The sequence below is a fragment of the Rana temporaria genome, chromosome 5, assembly GCF_905171775.1.
Source record: "Rana temporaria chromosome 5, aRanTem1.1, whole genome shotgun sequence".
Classification (NCBI taxonomy): Eukaryota; Metazoa; Chordata; class Amphibia; order Anura; family Ranidae; genus Rana; species Rana temporaria.
This window is the reverse complement of record NC_053493.1, coordinates 20046134-20064867: the sequence shown is the minus strand read 5'-3', so window position 1 is coordinate 20064867 and position 18734 is coordinate 20046134. Positions and strand designations below refer to the sequence as shown.

General features: G+C 45.3%; 1 protein-coding gene across 2 annotated transcripts in view; it reads right to left on the bottom strand.

The window, feature by feature from the left end:
• CRPPA (CDP-L-ribitol pyrophosphorylase A) overlaps positions 1-18734 on the bottom strand; it is a 313658-nt gene that overhangs the window by 116845 nt on the left and 178079 nt on the right. For both annotated transcript variants that reach the window (XM_040352251.1, XM_040352250.1), the window contains one exon: positions 6213-6305. In XM_040352251.1, coding sequence (XP_040208185.1) covers positions 6213-6305 — 93 coding nt within the window. The remainder of the gene's footprint in view (positions 1-6212; positions 6306-18734) is intronic.

The window sequence follows — 18734 nt, the reverse complement described above, 5'->3', positions numbered from 1 at the left end:
GCCTTCCAGACCCTGTAATAAATCACCCTAGAGACCGGTTTCCTGGCTCTGATTAGGGTAGAGACTACTTTCTGAGACAGACCTCTACCCCTGAGAATCAGGGATTCAGCTTCCAGGCCGTCAAATTTAGATGCCGTAAGGCAGGGTGGAGGATCGGACCTTGCGATAGCAGGTCTGGCCGTAGAGGAAGAGTCCAAGGGTCTCCCACTACCATCTTTAGGATGAGTGAGTACCATGCCCTTCTGGGCCATGCTGGAGCTACCAGGATGACTGGTATGTGTTCCACCCGGATCCTGCGCAGCAGGCGGGGTAGTAACTGGAGCGGGGGAAACGCATAAAGAAGTTTGAACTGATGCCAAGGGCAAACCAACGCATCGGTTCCGCAGGCCATCGGATCCCTTGAGCGGGATATGAACCTGTCTAGTTTCTTGTTGAGTCTCGATGCCATGATATCCACGTCCGGCACTCCCCATCTTTGGCAGAGTGCTTGAAAGACTTGTGGATGCAGAGACCATTCCCCCGGCCATAGAGTCTGGCGGCTTAAGAAGTCCGCCTGAAAGTTGTCCACTCCTGGAATGAATATTGCCGATATGCAGGGCACATGCGCCTCTGCCCATAGGAGAATCAAGCTCACCTCTCTCTGAGCGGCTTGACTCCTGGTTCCCCCTTGGTGATTTATGTATGCCACGGCCGTGGCATTGTCTGATTGAATTCTCACCGGGAACCCCTGCAATTTTGACGTCCAAGCCCTGAGGGCTAGTCGAGCAGCTCTGAGCTCCAAGATGTTGATGGGCAACTGCTTCTCTGGCTTTGCCCAAGTACCTTGGCGAGTGCAACCATCCAAAATTGCTCCCCAGCCCGTCAGGCTGGCATCTGTGGTCACTATCTTCCAAGCCACTGGGCTGAAAGACTTCCCCTTCAGTAGATTCTGAGGGTCTAACCACCAACACAGACTTTGTCGGACTCTTGATAAGAGCGGCAACGGGATATCCAAGGCCTGTGGCCTTCTGCTCCATGCTGACAGGATGGCTGCCTGTAGGATGCGAGTGCTTAGAACCAGTAGGATTAATTCCTTGATGGCTTTTACCTTCCTCAGAGGTAGGAACACTCCTTGTTGTTCTGTGTCTAATCTCATGCCGAGATATTCCAACTGCCTTGTGGGCTGGAAAGCTGACTTTTCTCGATTTAGGACCCAGCCGAACCTCTCGAGGTATTGGACCGTGAGGGCCACTGCTCGCTCCAAGCCGGGAGACGAGTGGTCTATGACTAGGAGGTCGTCCAGGTATGCTAGGATCGTGACCCCTTGGATCCTTAGCTTGGCTAGGATCGGAGCTAGGACCTTCGTGAACACCCGGGGGGCCGTAGCCAACCCGAAGGGAAGCGCCACGAATTGGAAGTGACGCGAAGCCACCATGAAGCGTAGATATCTTTGATGTGGCTGATAAATTGGAACATGAAGGTAGGCATCCTTTATGTCTATGGACGCCATGAAGTCGTCCTTCTGGAGTGTGGCAGCTGCTGACCGCACGGATTCCATCCGAAATGAGCGGATCTTTAGATATGCATTTACCATCTTTAGGTCCAAAATTGGCCTGACATCTCCATTGGATTTTGGGATGATGAATAGGTTGGAGTAGAAACCCAGCCCCTGTTCCAGGACTGGTACCTCTACTATTACTTCCTGGGAAAGTAGATGATCTAATGCCGATCTTAATGCGGCTCCCTTTTCCGGATCGTTTGGAATCCTCGACTTCTGGAAATGAGGAGGAGGAAACCTTAGGAAATCTAATTTGTAGCCTGTGGCCACGGAAGACCGTACCCACTCGTCGGGAATGCTGGCTTCCCAAATCTCTGAAAAGAGTCGCAGCCTTCCCCCCACCTTCGTGGGTGGGGGCGCCCCTTCATAAGGTTGGCTTGGGGGCTGGTTTTGCTGGTTTGCGAAACCACTGCCTTTTGCCTCTAACAGCCTGTCCTTGTGATTTGCTGTTGAAGCCGAAGTTTGTTTTTGCAGGAGGCCGTCGATACTGCTTGGCATTAGAGGGCCCCTGCCCAGGGGAATACTGTCGTTTAAACGCAGGCCCCTGAACCTTCTTCTTAGTTGGCAAGAGAGTACTCTTGCCGTTTGAAATGGTCTGAATGTATTTATCTAGGTCTTCTCCGAAGAGTCGTCCTCCATGGAAGGGGAACCCTACCAGGAGCTTCTTGCATGGGGGCTCAGCCTCCCAGCTTTTTAACCATAAGAGTCTTCTCATATGGATAAGGGATAACGATAAACGTGACGCTTGCTGGATAGAATCCTTGATTGCGTCTACCGTAAAACATATGGCCTTAGGGACATCCGAAAATTCTTCTGCCTGCTGGGCAGGAATAAGTTTAAGCATCTGCTTAAATTGATCCGATAATGCTTGAGCGACCCCAATCGCAGCCACAGCTGGCTGTACTACTGCCCCTGCAGTAGTGAAGGAGTTCTTAAGTAGTGCTTCCAAGCGCTTATCAACTGGATCCTTGAACACCTGTATGTTTTCTACAGGGCATGTTAACGATTTGTTAACACATGAGATGGCTGCGTCCACTGCAGGAGTAGCCCATCTTTTGGAAAATTTTTCTTCCATAGGATATAGGACAGAGAACTTCTTAGGTGGTAAGAAGATCTTATCTGGCTTGTTCCAATCTTGGAACAAAACTCCCTCTAATAGAGGATGGATCGGAAACACAGCATTGCTTTGAGGCGCCCTCAGTGAGCCCAAAGCTGAAACCGTCGATACCTGGAGATCTGGTACTGGCAAGTTGAATGCCCTATGGACCAAGTCCGACAATCCTTGAATCCACCAGCTCTCCCTCAGGGAGACTGCCCCAGACTCCTCTGTATCCGGATCCTCGATCCCTGAACCTACTTGGTCCTTGTCCAAGAGGTCGTCCAATTCCCCTGAGGAAAGGACCTCCTCTTCTGAGGGTCCGCGCTCGGGCGACGGAGATCTATTCCGCTTACTGCCCCGCATAGCTGCGGCTATCATTTTACCCATGCTTTTCTGCATCTCTTTTAAAGAGGTGAGTAATACCTCCTCCGTGACCATCTTAGGGTTGGACTGACCCGCGTCAGCTCCAGCCCCAGATCCCGATGGCCCCAAGGCTCCCTGTGGGGAAAGCAGCGGCATAGCTTTGTCCGAGACCTCAGACTCTCTGGGGGAATCCCCACCTCTTGTACCCTTGTTTTTTGATGCCATGGTACAATACCGAGGTACACCTGCTACTTATTGGTACCTGGGACTTATAAATAGTTAAATGCCCAAACACCTGTTTGGGGGATAAAAAAATGCTTCCTCTCCCCTAGATGACACTTTTTTTTTTTTTTTTTTTTTTTTTTCAAAAAAAATTTTTTTTTTTTTTTTTTTTTTTTTTTTTTTTCAAATCTAGGAAAGAAAAAACATTCTGTCCCCCTGAGTAGTATTGCAAGAAAAACTATGAGATGGAAAAGAAACAGCCTATTCCTAGGCTTGAAAACAGTCTTTCTGAAGACTGCAATATTCTTTCTGGCCACTGTGTGTCCTCGGCGCCCCGTGCTTGCCGTTCTGGTCTTTCCTCCTCAGTTCCAAAGTATTGAATGAGCTATATGGAACAAACAAGGAAGGGCCGCCCCTTCCTTAAGCCACTGACCCGCCCTTCCCCCCCAGCAATCTCAAACAGGAAATGCCCCTCCCGACAGGGGGGGGGTGGGGTTGGGAGGAAGGGACCTCTCTGCTCCAGCAAACTGCAGCCTGCAGCCTGGAACCATGAGGAGGTCAGCGTTTTGCCTGCTTTGCAGGCCGTGAGGAGGAAGACTGAATGGAGCATCGCCTGGAGGCTTGCAGGTAAGCACAGCTCTCTGACACACACATATACTTTTATATCACACAGGCCCCACTCAATGCTTTTCCAACACTACAAGGGAGGTCACATCTTATGGGGAATAATACGTATAGAGCCATCCTATCTTTATGATATGTGACTAGTTTGCCAGATGCAGTGCATAACTTTAGGCATGTCCCCTGTGACCCCCCAGAAAAAACCTGCTAAGAACCAAGTTCCGCAAGTTTTCCCCTCACTTACCTGCTCCATGCCGCAGGACTTTGCCAAGCAAGAGGCCCAATCTTCCCCCATCTCGGTGGGGATGTCTAGACCTTCAGGCCCTGGGTTCCTATGAAGGATCCACTGTCCTGGGCCCATATAGCACTCTGGCAACAGAAACATTAGGCACCCAAAGGTTTCTAAGTTCTGGGCCCAGGGTCCAGCTCTCTAAAAAGAAAAGCATTATGGGCTATACCCCAAGGGTTTGGGGTCCGGTTACTGACCACTTTAGCGCTGAGGCTTTTTTGGACAGAACCGGTTAGCTCACCTAATCCCAAGGATGTGGAGGCAAGCTAAACCATGACTAACACCTAAGACACTGGCGGAAAAACTGAGGTACTCCTCCTATGGGAGGGGGTTATATAGGGAGGGGCATTTCCTGTTTGAGATTGCCAGTGTCTACACCTGAAGGTACTCCATATAACCCCCATATAGTAATGAATGCCGCTCTGTGTCCCGTGATGTACGATAAAGAAATAAATGTCTCTCAACTACGTTGTACACAGATCTCAAGAAAAGAGAGTACCCAATCTACTCACTTCCCAACCACAGTTGCCAAGACCTCAAGACAACCCTAAATGTAAAAGTGCTCAGAACTGAGTGTGCATCCAGGTGCACACCTTAACCACCTCAATACCGGGCTTTAATACCCACCTCCATACCGGGCCTATTCTGGCACTTCTCCCCTACATGTACAAATCATCATTCTTTTGCTAAACAAAATTTACTCAGAACCCCCAAACATTATATATGTTTTTTTAGCAGACACCCTAGGGAATAAAATGGCGGTCATTGCTACTTTTTATCTTGCACGGTATTTGTGCAATCGTTTCTCAAACGCTTTTTTTTGGAAAAAAAATGGTTTCATGAATTAAAAAATAACAAAACAGTAAAGTTAGCCCAATTTTTTTGTAAAATATGAAAGATGATGTTACGCCGAGTAAATAGATACCTAACATGTCATGCTTTAAAATTGCGCACACTCATGGAATGGCGCCAAACTTTGTTACTTAAAAATCTCCATGGGCGACGCTTTAATTTTTTTTACAGGTTACCAGTTTAGAGTTACAGAGGAGGTCTAGTGCTAGAATTGTTGCACACGCTCGAACGCACGCGGCGACACTTCACATGTGTGGTTTGAACGACGTTTACATACGTGGGCGGGACTTACATGTGCGTTCGCTTCTGAGCGCAAGCTACCAGGGACAGGGGCGCTTAAAAAAAATTTTTATTATTATTTTTTTTACGTATTTATTTTTTACACTTTTTTTTTTCCGATCGTTTTTATTCCTATTACAAGGAATGCAAACATCCCTTGTAATAGGAATAGTGTGTGACAGGTCCTCTTTAAGGAGAGATGCGGGGCCAATAAGACCCCACATCTCTCCTCCAGGCTGGAAAGAATGAGATCGTGAAAAAAAATTCACAGATATCATTCTTACTAGCCGCAATTGCGGTTTGTTTACTTACGGGTACCCGGGCGTGACGTCATCACATCGCGCCCGGGCCTCCGACGGTCATAGAGATGACTGGTCACCAGTCATCTCTATGCTTCACATCCGGCAGACGGCGATCATCTCTCTAGGCCCCCGATGACACGGGGGAGCCCGGAGAAGCACCGGATGGCGGCGGGAGGGGGAGATGTCCCCTCCCGCCGCCTATAAGAACGATCAAGCGGTGGAACTGCATGCGGTACTGAAGTGGTTAAAGGAAAAATCATGGAATGGTAATTCCTCCATCTCCTGCCCCTCTCCAACCTGAATATCTTTGAGGATTTTGCACACCTTAAAAGGGAAGATCAGGGAATGGTAGTTCCTCCATCTCCTGCCCCCTTCCACCTTCAATATCTTTGAGCATTTTGAGCATGAGAACCACTATGGAGCTGTTGGAGGATGGGCAGGCACTTTTAAGAGGACCAAAGTTGGAACAAAAAGGTAAACAAACTCAGGGCTGCTTTTCCAATGGCATACAGAACGCAAAGAATGCCTTCCCAATCCACCAATGCAACCTCTAAAAAAAAAAAAAGATGGCTGTTTTGGAAATCGATTTGTGTAGCTTCAAGTTGAATATACAGATACGTTTTAATTATTTGGTTTGAATGTACTTACTGACACGACAACAGATGGGTAAGAAGGACAAACTCCGGGAGTCTGAAGTAATCCAGTAAGTTTCTGTGTTTCTTCAAAATCGGATTCTTTAACCTGAGAACAAAGTAAGTATATTAGTGGAGTATAAAAAAAACCTCAACAGTAATGGGCAGTAGACAGGTCTCTTTAACCCCTTAACCCCCGGGACCATTATGCAGGTAAAGGAACTTGCCCCTTTTTGTGATTCAGCACTGCGTCGCTTTAACTGACAATTGCGCGGTCGTGCGACGTGGCTCCCAAACAAAATTGGCGTCCTTTTTTTCCCACAAAAAAAGCTTTCTTTTGGTGGTATTTGATCACCTTTGCGGTTTACATTTTTTGCGCTATAAACAAGAATAGAGCGACAATTTTGAAAAAAATTCAATATTTTTAACTTTTTGCTATAATAAATATCCCCTCAATATATTCCTCAGTTTAGGCCGATACGTATTCTTCTACATATTTTTCGCAATAAGCGTTAATTGATTGGTTTGCGCAAAATTTATAGCGTCTACCAAATAGGGGATAGTTTTGTTGCATTTTTATTAAAGCGGTGGTTCACCCTCCTTAACAACAGTATAGCATTAAATTCGGCATAGTAGCGCGAGCTACAGTATGCCTGTCTGTATTTTTATATCCCCGTACTCACAGTGCTATTGTACATTGAAGATTCCGTCTGCCGCGGGGAATGGGCATTCCTATGGAGAGGGAGGATGATTGACGGCCGGCTCTGGCACGTCATGCTCCCCGAAGACAGCCGGAGTAGGTCTCGGCTCTTCACGGCGCCTGCGCACAGGCTATGCGCAGGCGCCGTGAAGAGCCAAGCCTATTTCGGCTATTTCCGGAGAAGCGTGACGTGCCAGGGCCGGCCGTCAATCACCTTCTCTCTCCATAGGAACGCCCATTCCCCGGAATCTTCAATGTACAATAGCACAGTGAGTACGGGGATAAAAAAATACAGACAGGCATACTGTAGCTCGCGCTACTATGCCGAATTTAATGCTAGAAGAAAAAAAAAATTTTTTTTTTTTATATAGGGTGAACCCCCGCTTTAATATTTTTTTTTCCCTAGTAATGGCGGCGATCAGCGATTTTTATCGTGACTGCGACATTATGGCGGACACATCGGACACTTTTGACACTATTTTGGGACCATTGTCATTTTTACAGCAAACAGTGCTATAAAAATGCACTGGTTACTGTAAAAATGGCACTGGCAGTGAAGGGGTTAACCAGGAGGGGGCGCTGTAGTGGTTAAGTGTGCCCTAAGGGAGTGTTCTTACTGTGGGGGAGCGTTGCTGTGCGTGTGACGTCACTGATCGTCGTTCCCTAACACAGGGAACAGACGATCAGTGACAGCCATACTAGGAAGCACGGGGAGAGGTTTGTTTACACTCATCTCTCCCCGTTCTTCCTCTCTGTGACCCGATCGTGGAACACCGGCAGCGATCGGGTCTGCTGTTCCCGTGGGGACGGTCACTGAGAAGAGGACCGGCTAGCGAGCGCGCCGCCGTCAGCGCGCTGTGCGACCCAAGGCTGGGCTCTTAAAGGGTATGTACATGTACGTCCTTGTGCCCAGCCGTGCAATTATGAATACACGCAGAAGCAGGACACGGGAGCGTGCCCGCACGGATGTCCACCAAGGAGAGTGCTTCTCCAATGTGGACATCTGTTGAGGGGAGGAGCTGCCAGGGCCCCCAGAAGAGGACGATTTGGGCAACTCTGTGCAAAACAAACCGCACAGTGGAGGTAAGTATGAGATGTTTGTTATTTATATATTTTTTAAACAAGGGTTTACAAACCCTTTAACACCCACATATACAGGGCTGGACTGGGACAAAAATGTGGCCCTGGACTTCATCCAGACCGGCCCAGGGCACAACACATCAGGGTACAGTGCACATCAGGGGACGATACAGAGCTGAGCACATCAGCTCACAGCACATCAGGGTACAGCACATCAGGGCACAACACGTACAGGGCAAATCACATCAGGGTACACCACATTGAGGCACATCAGGGCACGGGGCACATCAGGGCACATCAGGGCACATGGCACATCAGGGTACATAGCACATCAGGGCATGGGGCACATAGCACATCAGGGCAAAGGGCACATAGCACATCAGAGAACATAGAACCACAGGGCACATAGCACATCAGGGAACATAGCACATCAGGGCACAGGGCACGTAGCACATCAGGGCACGGGGCACATCAGGACAGGGGGCACATAGGACATCAGGGAACATGGCACATCATGGTACATAGTACATCAGGGCACATCAGGGCACATAGTACATCAGGGCACATGGCACATCAGGGCACATTGTTTACCAGCCAGCATGCAGAGTAGCAGGAAGCGTGTGTGATAAGTTCTCTCTCATGTCACGCTGCGGCTGCTCCCCGCCCAGCCCCCCCCCCCCCCGCGGCCCCTCCTCTCTTCTAGATGATGTCGCAAGCAAATGTGGATGGACGAGAAGAGAGGAGGGGCCGCCGGGGTGCGGGGAGCAGCCGCAGTGTGACATGAGAGAGAACTTAATACACATGCTTCCTGCTACTCTGCTGGCTAAATCTCGATCTACCCGTCATCAGGCGCCAGATGTTGGCGATCGACGGGTAGATCGCCGCGGACCTCCGATCGGCCCACCAGGAATCTCCCGGTAGTCCCGATGGCCAGTTCATCCCTGCACATATATGTCCATGGCAGCTGAGGATTCTGTGCTGAAAGCTAGGGTTGCCACCTCATCCTTTTAAAACAGAACACATATGAATTACACAGGTTCTGTGGCTAATTAAGGTGGTAATTAGACTCATTTGGTGCCTTACCTGCATTAAATCAGCCACAGAACCTGTGTAATTCATATGTGTTCTGTTTTAAAGGGATGAGGTGGCAACCCTACTGAAAGCACACTTTCTGCATGCCTTTAGCATAGTGACCTAGCTGTCTCTGACAGCTCTTGGTTTCTTGTTAGGAGCAGGAGCTGTCAGGAAGGGCTCATCTTCATGTGATCACTGTAAAAGCCAATCACAGTGGTCGCATGATCAGCAAGACCCTGTTAAAGAGCTGTGATGGGTGGGCAGGAAGGGGTTAAATGTGGGTTAATTAACAGGTTCTCTGGATAGCTCACCTAAAGCCCGGGTTCACACATATGCGATGCATGAACCAGCGCGATTCCAGTGTCGGTTCCCTCATCGCACCTCCCTCGCAGGCAGTTCACACTTCCCTCTGCGAACCGCTGCGGGTGGCAATACAAAGTTAATGACACCCTCTGATAGGTTTGCAGTCCGAACTGTGAACTCAGACAGGAATTGGATCGCATGGGTGTTCACTCCCACGCAATCCAATTCCAGTACAGGGGAAAAAACGTTTCCTGCACCTTTTTCGTGCGAATCCAATGCGAGTTCAGCCATACAATTGTATGGCCGAATTCGCATTGCACAGATGTCGCATGTGATCGGCACAGCAATGCAGTGCGAATCACATGCGATATCTGCATTCGCAATTCCCTGATGTAAAGCGCTACGCAAACTGTTGCCGCTATATAAATCCTGCATAATAATAATAATAATAATAATAATAGGTGTGAGCCCAGGCTTAAGGTTGTAAACTATGGGGTAGATTCACAGAGAAGATACAACGGCGTATCTCCAGATACACCGTCGTACCTCTGAGTGTGCGGGGTCGTATCTATGCGCCTGATTCATAGAATCAGTTCCGCATAGATTTCCCGTAAGATCCGACCGGCGTAAGTGTCTTACACCGTCGTATCTTAGGCTGCATATTTACACTGGCCGCTAGGTGGCGCTTCCGTATATTTACGCAAGGAATATGCAAATGAGCTAGATACGCCGATTCAGAAATGTACCTCCAGCCGGCGCATTTTTTTACGTCGTTTACGTTAGGCTTTTTTTGGCGTATAGTTACCCCTGCTATATGAGGCTATATGTTAAGTATGGCCGTCGTTCCCGCGTCGAGTTTTGAAAAATTTATGTCGTTTGCGAATAGGGCTGGACGTAATTTACGTTCACGTCGAAAGCAATGACGATTAGCGGCGGAATTTCAAACATGCGCACTGGGATTTTTTCACGAACGGCGCATGCGCTGTTCTTAAAAAACGTCAAATACGCGGGATCACAGTTAATATACGTAAAACACGCCCACATCATCCACATTTGAATTAGGCGGGCTTACGCCGACACAGATACGTTACGCCGCCGTAACTAAGGGCGCAAGTTGTTTCTGAACACAGAACTTGCGCCCAAAATTACGGCGGCGTAACGTATCTGAGATACGTTACGCCGGGCGGATAGATACACCATTGTATCTGAATCCAGACCTATATAGATACGTTTAAAAAAGCAAAAAAAATAAAAAATTATATATATATATATATATATATATATATATATATATATATATATATATATATATATATATATATATATATATATATTATATGTTTTTGTGCGTTCAACATTCCTTTTAATAGGCCAGCTAAACATAAGTAAAATGCTACATGTCCTAAAAATAAAAATAAATACACTAAACAGCAACCAACAAATGAGAAATGGGATTTCTACTTGAAATTTATTTTCATTAAAGACAGACGTTTCACCGCAGGAAAACTGACAAGTTGACCCTAACACCTTCCTTGCCTCTTCTCACTGAAAGGGAAAGGTCAGTCGGGTCACACAAAGACAAGTTGAAAAAACACGTACACTTCAATCTGTCAAAATCATTTACTGTTGCCCCCAAAGGTAGACCTAAATTCTCCAATTCACGCCCAAGTGTCAATCGCAAGTTCAATCATGGAGGGAGTTGGACTTTTTTTTGGACTGTATAGGCCAATGGGATGACGACGATGATTGTTCTATAAGAACGATATGATGATGATGATCATAAAAGAGTTATACATGATGCTTATACTACTTAATTTAATTCTCCAATCTTCACCCAAGCATCAGTCGCAAGTTGAATCATGGAGGGAGTTGGAATGTTTATCGGACTGTAAAGCCCAATGAAATGATGATGATGGTTCTATAAGAACAATGGCCCAGATTCAGGTAGAATTTGCCCCTTTTTTACGGAGGCACAGAGCAACGTTTTTGCCCTTCGCCCCCGCAAATTTACTGCGCTACCCGCGATTCACGGAGCAGTAGCTCCGTAAATTGCGGGGGCGCTGTGTAAACTTGCCCTGCGTAAGGGCGCCTAATGTAAATGATCCCGTAGGGGGCGGGAATCATTTAAATTAGGCTCGCTCCCGCGCCGAGCGTAGAGCGCATGCTCCGTCGGGAAACTTTCCCGACGTGCATTGCGGCAAATGACGTCACAAGGACGTCATTTGCTTCAGAGTGAACGTGAATGGCGTCCAGCGCCATTCACGAATCACTTACGCAAACGACGTAACATTCAAATATCGCGACGCGGGAACGACTGGTATCCTTTAGCATTGGCTGCGCGTGCTATTAGGATGTGCAACCTTACGCGAAACCCGACGTACGCAAACTACGTAAATTGCGTACGCAGGGCTCGCGCAACGTTGTGAATCGGTGTTAGTATGCAATTTGCATACTATACACTGAGCACAATGGGAGCGCCCCCTAGCGGTCATGGCAAGAATGCAGCCTAAGATATGCGTGGCATAAGAGCCTTATGCCACGCAGATTTTAGGCTGCAGTCGGCGTTACGATGTTCCTGAATCAGGAGCATTCGTTACGCCGGGGCAAGTAAGCAATTGCACTGTGTAACCTATGGTTACACAGGCGCAATTGCTTCTTGAATCTGGGCCAATATGATGATAAAAGTACTATACCGTACATGATGCTTTTACGTCAACTTAGGTTAAATTCTCGAATTTGCGCCCAAGCGTCAATCACAAACTGAATCATGAAGGGACTGTTTATGAACTGAAGGGAGTTGGACTCTTTATTGGATTGCACAGCCCAATGGGATGATCATGATGAAGATTCTAAAAGGATGATATGATGATGATGATGATGATGATGATGATGATAATAAAAGAGCGGTACATGATGGTTTAATGACAATTAATGCCCCGTACACACGGTTGGAATTTCAGACAAGAAAAGTCTGATGTGAGATTTTGGTCGGAAATTCCGACCGTGTGTAGGCTCCATCGGACTTTTCCTGTCGGAAAATTCGCCAACAAAAATATGAGAGCTGGTTCTCAAATTTTCCGACGGAACAAAAATTCCAATTTGAAATTCCAATCGTCTGTAGAAATTCCGACGCATGCTTCGAAACGATTTGACGCATGCTCGGAAGCATTGAACTTAATTTTCTCGGCTCGTCTTAGTGTTGTACGTCACCGCGTTCTTGACGGTCAAAAGTTCAGAGAACCGTGTGACCGTGTGTATGCAAGCCAAGCTTGAGCAGAATTCCGGCCGAAAAACCATCCCAAGGTTTTTCCGACGGAAAATCCGATCGTGTGTACGCGCCATGAGGCTACCTAAAATTCTTCAATCTGCACCCAAGCTTTAATCGCAAATTGAATCCTGGAGGAAGTTGGACTATGTAGGAACTGGAGAAAGATGGACTGTAAAGCCCAATGAGATGATGATGATGATTCTATAAAAACAATATGATGATGATAAAAGAGATATACATGATGCTTTTAGGACAACATAGGTTAGTTAAATTCTCTCGCTCCATTCTACCCCTCTTGATTACAGCGGCAAATGCCTTGTATACACGGCCGGTTTTCCTGGCAGGAAAACTGCCATGAGAGCTTTTGGCCAGGAATCCCGGCCGTGTGTATGCTCCATCGCAGTTTTCCCAACAGGAAAACCGTTGGGAATCCCGATGGGAAAAGAGAGAACATGTTCTCTTTTTTCCCGCCAGGATTCCCATCGTTTTTTGAGCCGGCAGTTTCCCTATGGGGAAAACCTGGGGTGGAGCATACACACGGCCGGGGGTTTCCCGACCAAAGCTCTCATGGCCGTTTTCCTGTCGGGAAACCCAGCCGTGTGCAGGGGGTAATAGCTATCGAGCAGGTTCTTGGTTCTCCCCTTGGTTTTCCCGGCGGACTTTGTACCGCCGGGAAAACTGATCGTGTGTACAAGGCAAAAGAGCTGTATTCCACTGTTCTGGAAGCAGACGCAGGCACCTTACATAACCGTTTGGCTTAAAAAAATTGTGGAAATGAATGAGATGGAGGACCTATTGACTACGGAGCAGGGCCACCAGGAAAAAATACTTAAAAATTGGGTTTTGTTGGCATGAATTTTCTTATTCTGAGGAATACAAAGCTTTGTTCGCTCAAGCCCCATTACCTGGCGTGCGCTATGGTGGGACCCCCCCCCCCCTTTATTTTTTTCGGGGCAAGGTTCTTTTTTTTTTTTAACCTATTATTTTTTCTAAACAAATAACGGTATTGACCATGTAAAATTCCACACAGGGTACAGAGAATTCTTAGTACCTAGGCGTATGGATCTCTATAGTGTCTCACTCATTGATCTGCATCCAATAAATGTACTGGTTTGTTACGTTGACCTTTACCAGCAAATATACCATGGTCATTATATTCCTGTTGAGGTATCTGTACTGTCTGCGTGTTCCTTAAAAATAAAGTATTGGAAAAAAAAAAAGACTCTCTAGTCTGTGCCCAAGTGTCAATCACAAGTTGAATCATGAAGAGAGTTTGACTGTTTACGGACAGGAGGGAGTTGGACTCATTGGATTGTACAGCCTAATAGGATGATGATGATGATGATGGTTCTACAAGGTTGATATGATGATGATAATGATGATGATGATGATGGTTATTATAATAATGATGATGATGAAAGAGCTGTCCATGATGCTTTTATGACAATTTAGGATAGTTACATTCCCTTATCCCAAGTGCCATTTGCAAGTTGAACTGTTTACGTACTATGGGGAGTTGGACTGTTTATTGGATTGTACAGCCCAAAAGGATAATGATATTGACGGTTTCATAAGGATGATGATAGAGCTGTACTGTGCTTTTATGACAACTTAGGCTAGCTGAGTTCTCCAGTCTGTGCTCAAGTGTCATTGTCAAGTTGAAGGAGGAAGTTGGACAATTTATGGACTGGAGGGAGATGGACTATTTATTGGACTTTAAATTCCCAATGGGATGATGATGGTTCTATAAGAACGATGATGATGATGATAAAAGAGCTATAGATGATGGCCGGGATTCAGAAAGAAATGCCTATCGTTAGGCGGGCGTAGCGTATCTCAGATACGCTACGCCGCCGGAACTTTGAGAGGCGAGTCCCGTATTCAGAAAGAACTTGCGCCCGAAGTTACGGCGGCGTAGCGTATATGGGCCCGGCGTAAGCCCGCCTAATTCAAAATAGGCTGGTAGGGGGCGTGTTGTATGCGAATTAATCGTGACCCCACGTACTTGACGCTCCTAACGAACGGCGCATGCGCCATCTGTAAAAAGTATCCCAGTGCGCATGCTCCAAATTACGCCGCAAATAGTCAATGCTTTAGACGTAAACGTAACTTACGCATAGCCCTATTCGCGTACGACTTACGCAAACGACGCAAAATTTGACGCTGTCCCGACGTCCATACTTAACATTGGCTACGCCTCATATAGCAGGGGTAACTTTACACCAAAAAAAGCCTTACGTAAACGACGTAAATCAATGCGCCGGGCGCACGTACGTTTCTGAATCGGCGTATCTAGCTCATTTGCATATTCTATGCGTAAATCTATGGAAGTGCCCCTAGCGGCCAGCGTAAATATGCACACCAAGATACGACGTTGTAGGAGACTTACCCAGCTCGTATCTAGGCAACAGTGAGGCGTATCTGATTCTATGAATCAGGCGCAGAGATGCGACGCCTCACACTCAGAGTTACGACGGCGTATCTGGAGATACGTCGTCGTAACTCCTTTCTGAATCCGGGCTGATGTTTATAAGACAACTTAGGCTAGTTAAACTTCCTAATCTTCGACAGGGTGGCGTGGGACTATATGCTTGAGGCGTTGAAAGCCTTAGGAATGCAAGATCGTTTCCTCCAATTTATTCAGCTACTGTATTCAACACCCACGGCTAGAATCAAAATAAACGGTGGTCTGTCGGAGGCCTTCTCTGTAGCGAATGGTACGCGACAGGGATGCCCCTTGTCCCCGATCATTTTTGTACTCGCTTTAGAACCACTCCTCTGCAAATTGCGGGCTAACCAAGATATTACGGGTGTATCCATAAAAGACAGATCTTATAAATTGGCTGCCTACGCGGATGACATTTTGTTATTTTTGACCAAACCAATCACGACTATCCCCAATTTATTAAAGGATTTTTCCTTGTTCAAAACCATATCCAATCTGAAGATTAATTTCAAGAAATCCAAGGCATTGAACGTATCTCTCCCCAGTAACACTGTTATGCCGCGTACACACCATCGCTTTCTGCGATGGAAAAAAACGTAATTTTCAAAAACGTCAATTTAATTGACCGTGTGTAGGCAAAAACGTCGTTTTATGTCTTCTAAAAAACGACAGAAAAAAATTCAAGCATGCTTCAATTTTATGTGTCGTTTTTGGCCGACGTCGTTTTCTGTGTTCTAAACATTGACCGTGTGTACGTAAAAACGTCGATTTAAGCCCGCGCATGCTCAGAAGCAAGTTAGGAGACGGCAGCGCTCATTCATGTAAAACGACTGTTCAGAATGGAATCAGCACATTCGTTAAGGTGTTTTTCAGCTTATAGACAAGAAAATAAAGCGCTTCTTTAACCCCTGCTTTTAACTGCTACCCAGAAATGGACGTTTGTTGCGGCTGATCTTGTTACATAGTTATGACAAGCTTTTAATTAGTTTCTTTCTTGTTTGATAATGTTTATGTTTGTGTTCTGTTATTTAGTTGTATCTTCCATCTTAAACATTTTAAATATATATATTGGTCCACCTTTTTTTTTTTTTTTTAATTTTTGTCACCAATTTGATTAGTAATCTCTATTTTGTGTTTATTTAGGAGTGTGTGAAGTGTCTGCAACAACCTAATTTTTTAGTTAACTCACCCACAAGCATGTTTTTTTACCTTGTTAATGTTTTCATTATTTATTTTGTAATGGGTCTGCCCACTCAATAATGATCTCTCAAATCTACAATAAAGAAACATGTTGAAATTTGGCTGAAAAATTAACATTTATTTTAGTCTTCCTAAAAATTTCAAAAAAAAAAGGTGGCAACCCAAAAACACAACATAATAAAAACAAAGATGCCAAGGTAGGCAGCACTTTAGAGCATGCTTGATTTACGTCCTTAGTACAAGCACTGTATCACAGATCCGACAACAAATAGACAAACTGTACGACAGAAAACGAAATTTAAAGCACAGTCACTGAAAATCACGAATCGTATCTCACCAAACTTTTACTAACACGCAGCAACACGATATCAGCAAAAGAGGCCGTCTTCCGCATGGAAACGACCCTTTATAGTGACGCCGTGCGTGATTCACGGAACTGCGCTGTGCTAGAGCGTTGTGAAAAAGCGATGGTGTGTATGCTACGTCGTTGTTCAAATTGAAGTTTGAAAAATTACGTTTTTTTAAAGCACATAAAGCGTCGCATTTTTCCATCGCAGAAAGCGATGGTGTGTACGCGGCATTAGCCTTTGTAAACAAAACTTTCCCTTTACTTGGGAAGGAGACTGCTTGTCTTACCTTGGGATCAAATTGTCACCTACCATCCAGGACTTATTTGACAAGAATTTCACTCCCCTTCTTCGTACAATAAACAATGACCTCCTTGGTTGGGATAAGGGATTTTTTTCATGGTTTGGTAGATCTGCTATTGTCAAGATGAATGTCCTCCCCAGACTTTTGTACTTGCTACAGGCCATTCCGGTAAGAATTCCTAACACTTTTTTTAAGAAATATAGACAGATGTGTCTGAAATTTATATGGAATGGAAAACAAGCTAGGACTAAATGGGATAAATTGATCGTCCCCAAACTCATGGGAGGTATAGGCATACCTGATCTTGAAAAATACTATTGGGCTTGTCATCTGACCAGAATAGTTGACTGGAATCTTCATGCGGAATTCAAAGATTGGGTAAATCTTGAAGAATCGTCCTATACACAATCTATCCCTCTGAAATACTTACCATGGATTGAATCTCGTAAATTGCCGAAGTCGATTAATTCACATCCCGTTACGGGTACTAGCTTAAAAATCTTTAGATCACTTTGCAAAAAATATAACATATCCTCGATGCATGGCCCCTTGACACCTTTGACGGGAAACCCGGAACTACCTCGTTTTCACTCGACTGATTGCTCCAACGTTATGCCCATTATAGAAGAACACAGGGTGAGCGCGCTATTTGATAATAACAATCTTATCTCATTTGAATCATTTCTTAGGAAAAATCCTAATAGTGCGATTTCTCCACAGGAATTTGTTCAGTTTACCAAATTAGTTAACAGGTCGAATTCATACTCGGTATGGAACAGACCAAAAACACAGTTTGAGATTCTTTGCCTTAAAAACGCTCCCCAAAGGCACTTAATCTCCTTCCTGTATGCCATGTTTTTTTCCAGTTTGGATTTAAAGGCAGACGTCACTAATCTAAAGTGGGAAGATGAACTTGGCATTGATATATCTACCGACCAATGGGAGGTTATTTTTCGCAGGATGCATAAAGGTTCCTTGAACGTTTTGACTCAAGAAAATGGGTATAAGATCTATTCAAGATGGTACAAAACACCCCAAATTATTTGCAAATTTAATCCGAGTGTCTCAGCCGTATGCTGGCGATGCAATATTGCTCTGGGATCTCTGCTCCATATATGGTGGGATTGCATTCTTATTAAGCCCTTTTGGAGAAAAATTCACAACCTAATTTCTAGTATTACTACCTACACCCCTGATTACACGGCTGAGCAATACTTACTGCATCTTTCTTCCCTACCCCATTCAACATATAAAAACTCGATTGTTTTACATCTCATAAATGCGGCCAGGCTTTGCATCCCAATTAAATGGTTGCAATCCTCCCCCCCCTACTATTTCTGATTGGATAAAAAAAGTTCAACATATAGCAGATATGGAAAACCTAATCCATCAATCGAACGATTCCTCTAACAGTTTCAATAAAAAATGGGCATGCTGGTCTAACTTCACAGAATCTAGTGAATTTCAGTTATTGTCTGTCAATTGACCTCACCGGCTTTCATCTGTTCCTTATGGAGTAAGTTTCATCAAGTTTCGCACAAGATGGTATTTTATGTGTTTATTTGACTCTTTTTATTGCTGCCACACTTCATTTCATAAGCTTCTTCCCCTTTCCTTGTCCTCTCTTCCCTTTCCCTACTCCATTTCTCTCTAAAATATGATACACTGTTATTTGTTTTCAGTGACTAGAATTGTTGTTTCTCCTTATTGAAATTGACTAATTGTATATGTATCACAATACTCGACTTGAATTTGATTGTTGAACCACTGTATGTTTATTTACATATTGAAAATTAATGAAAACATTTATAAAAAA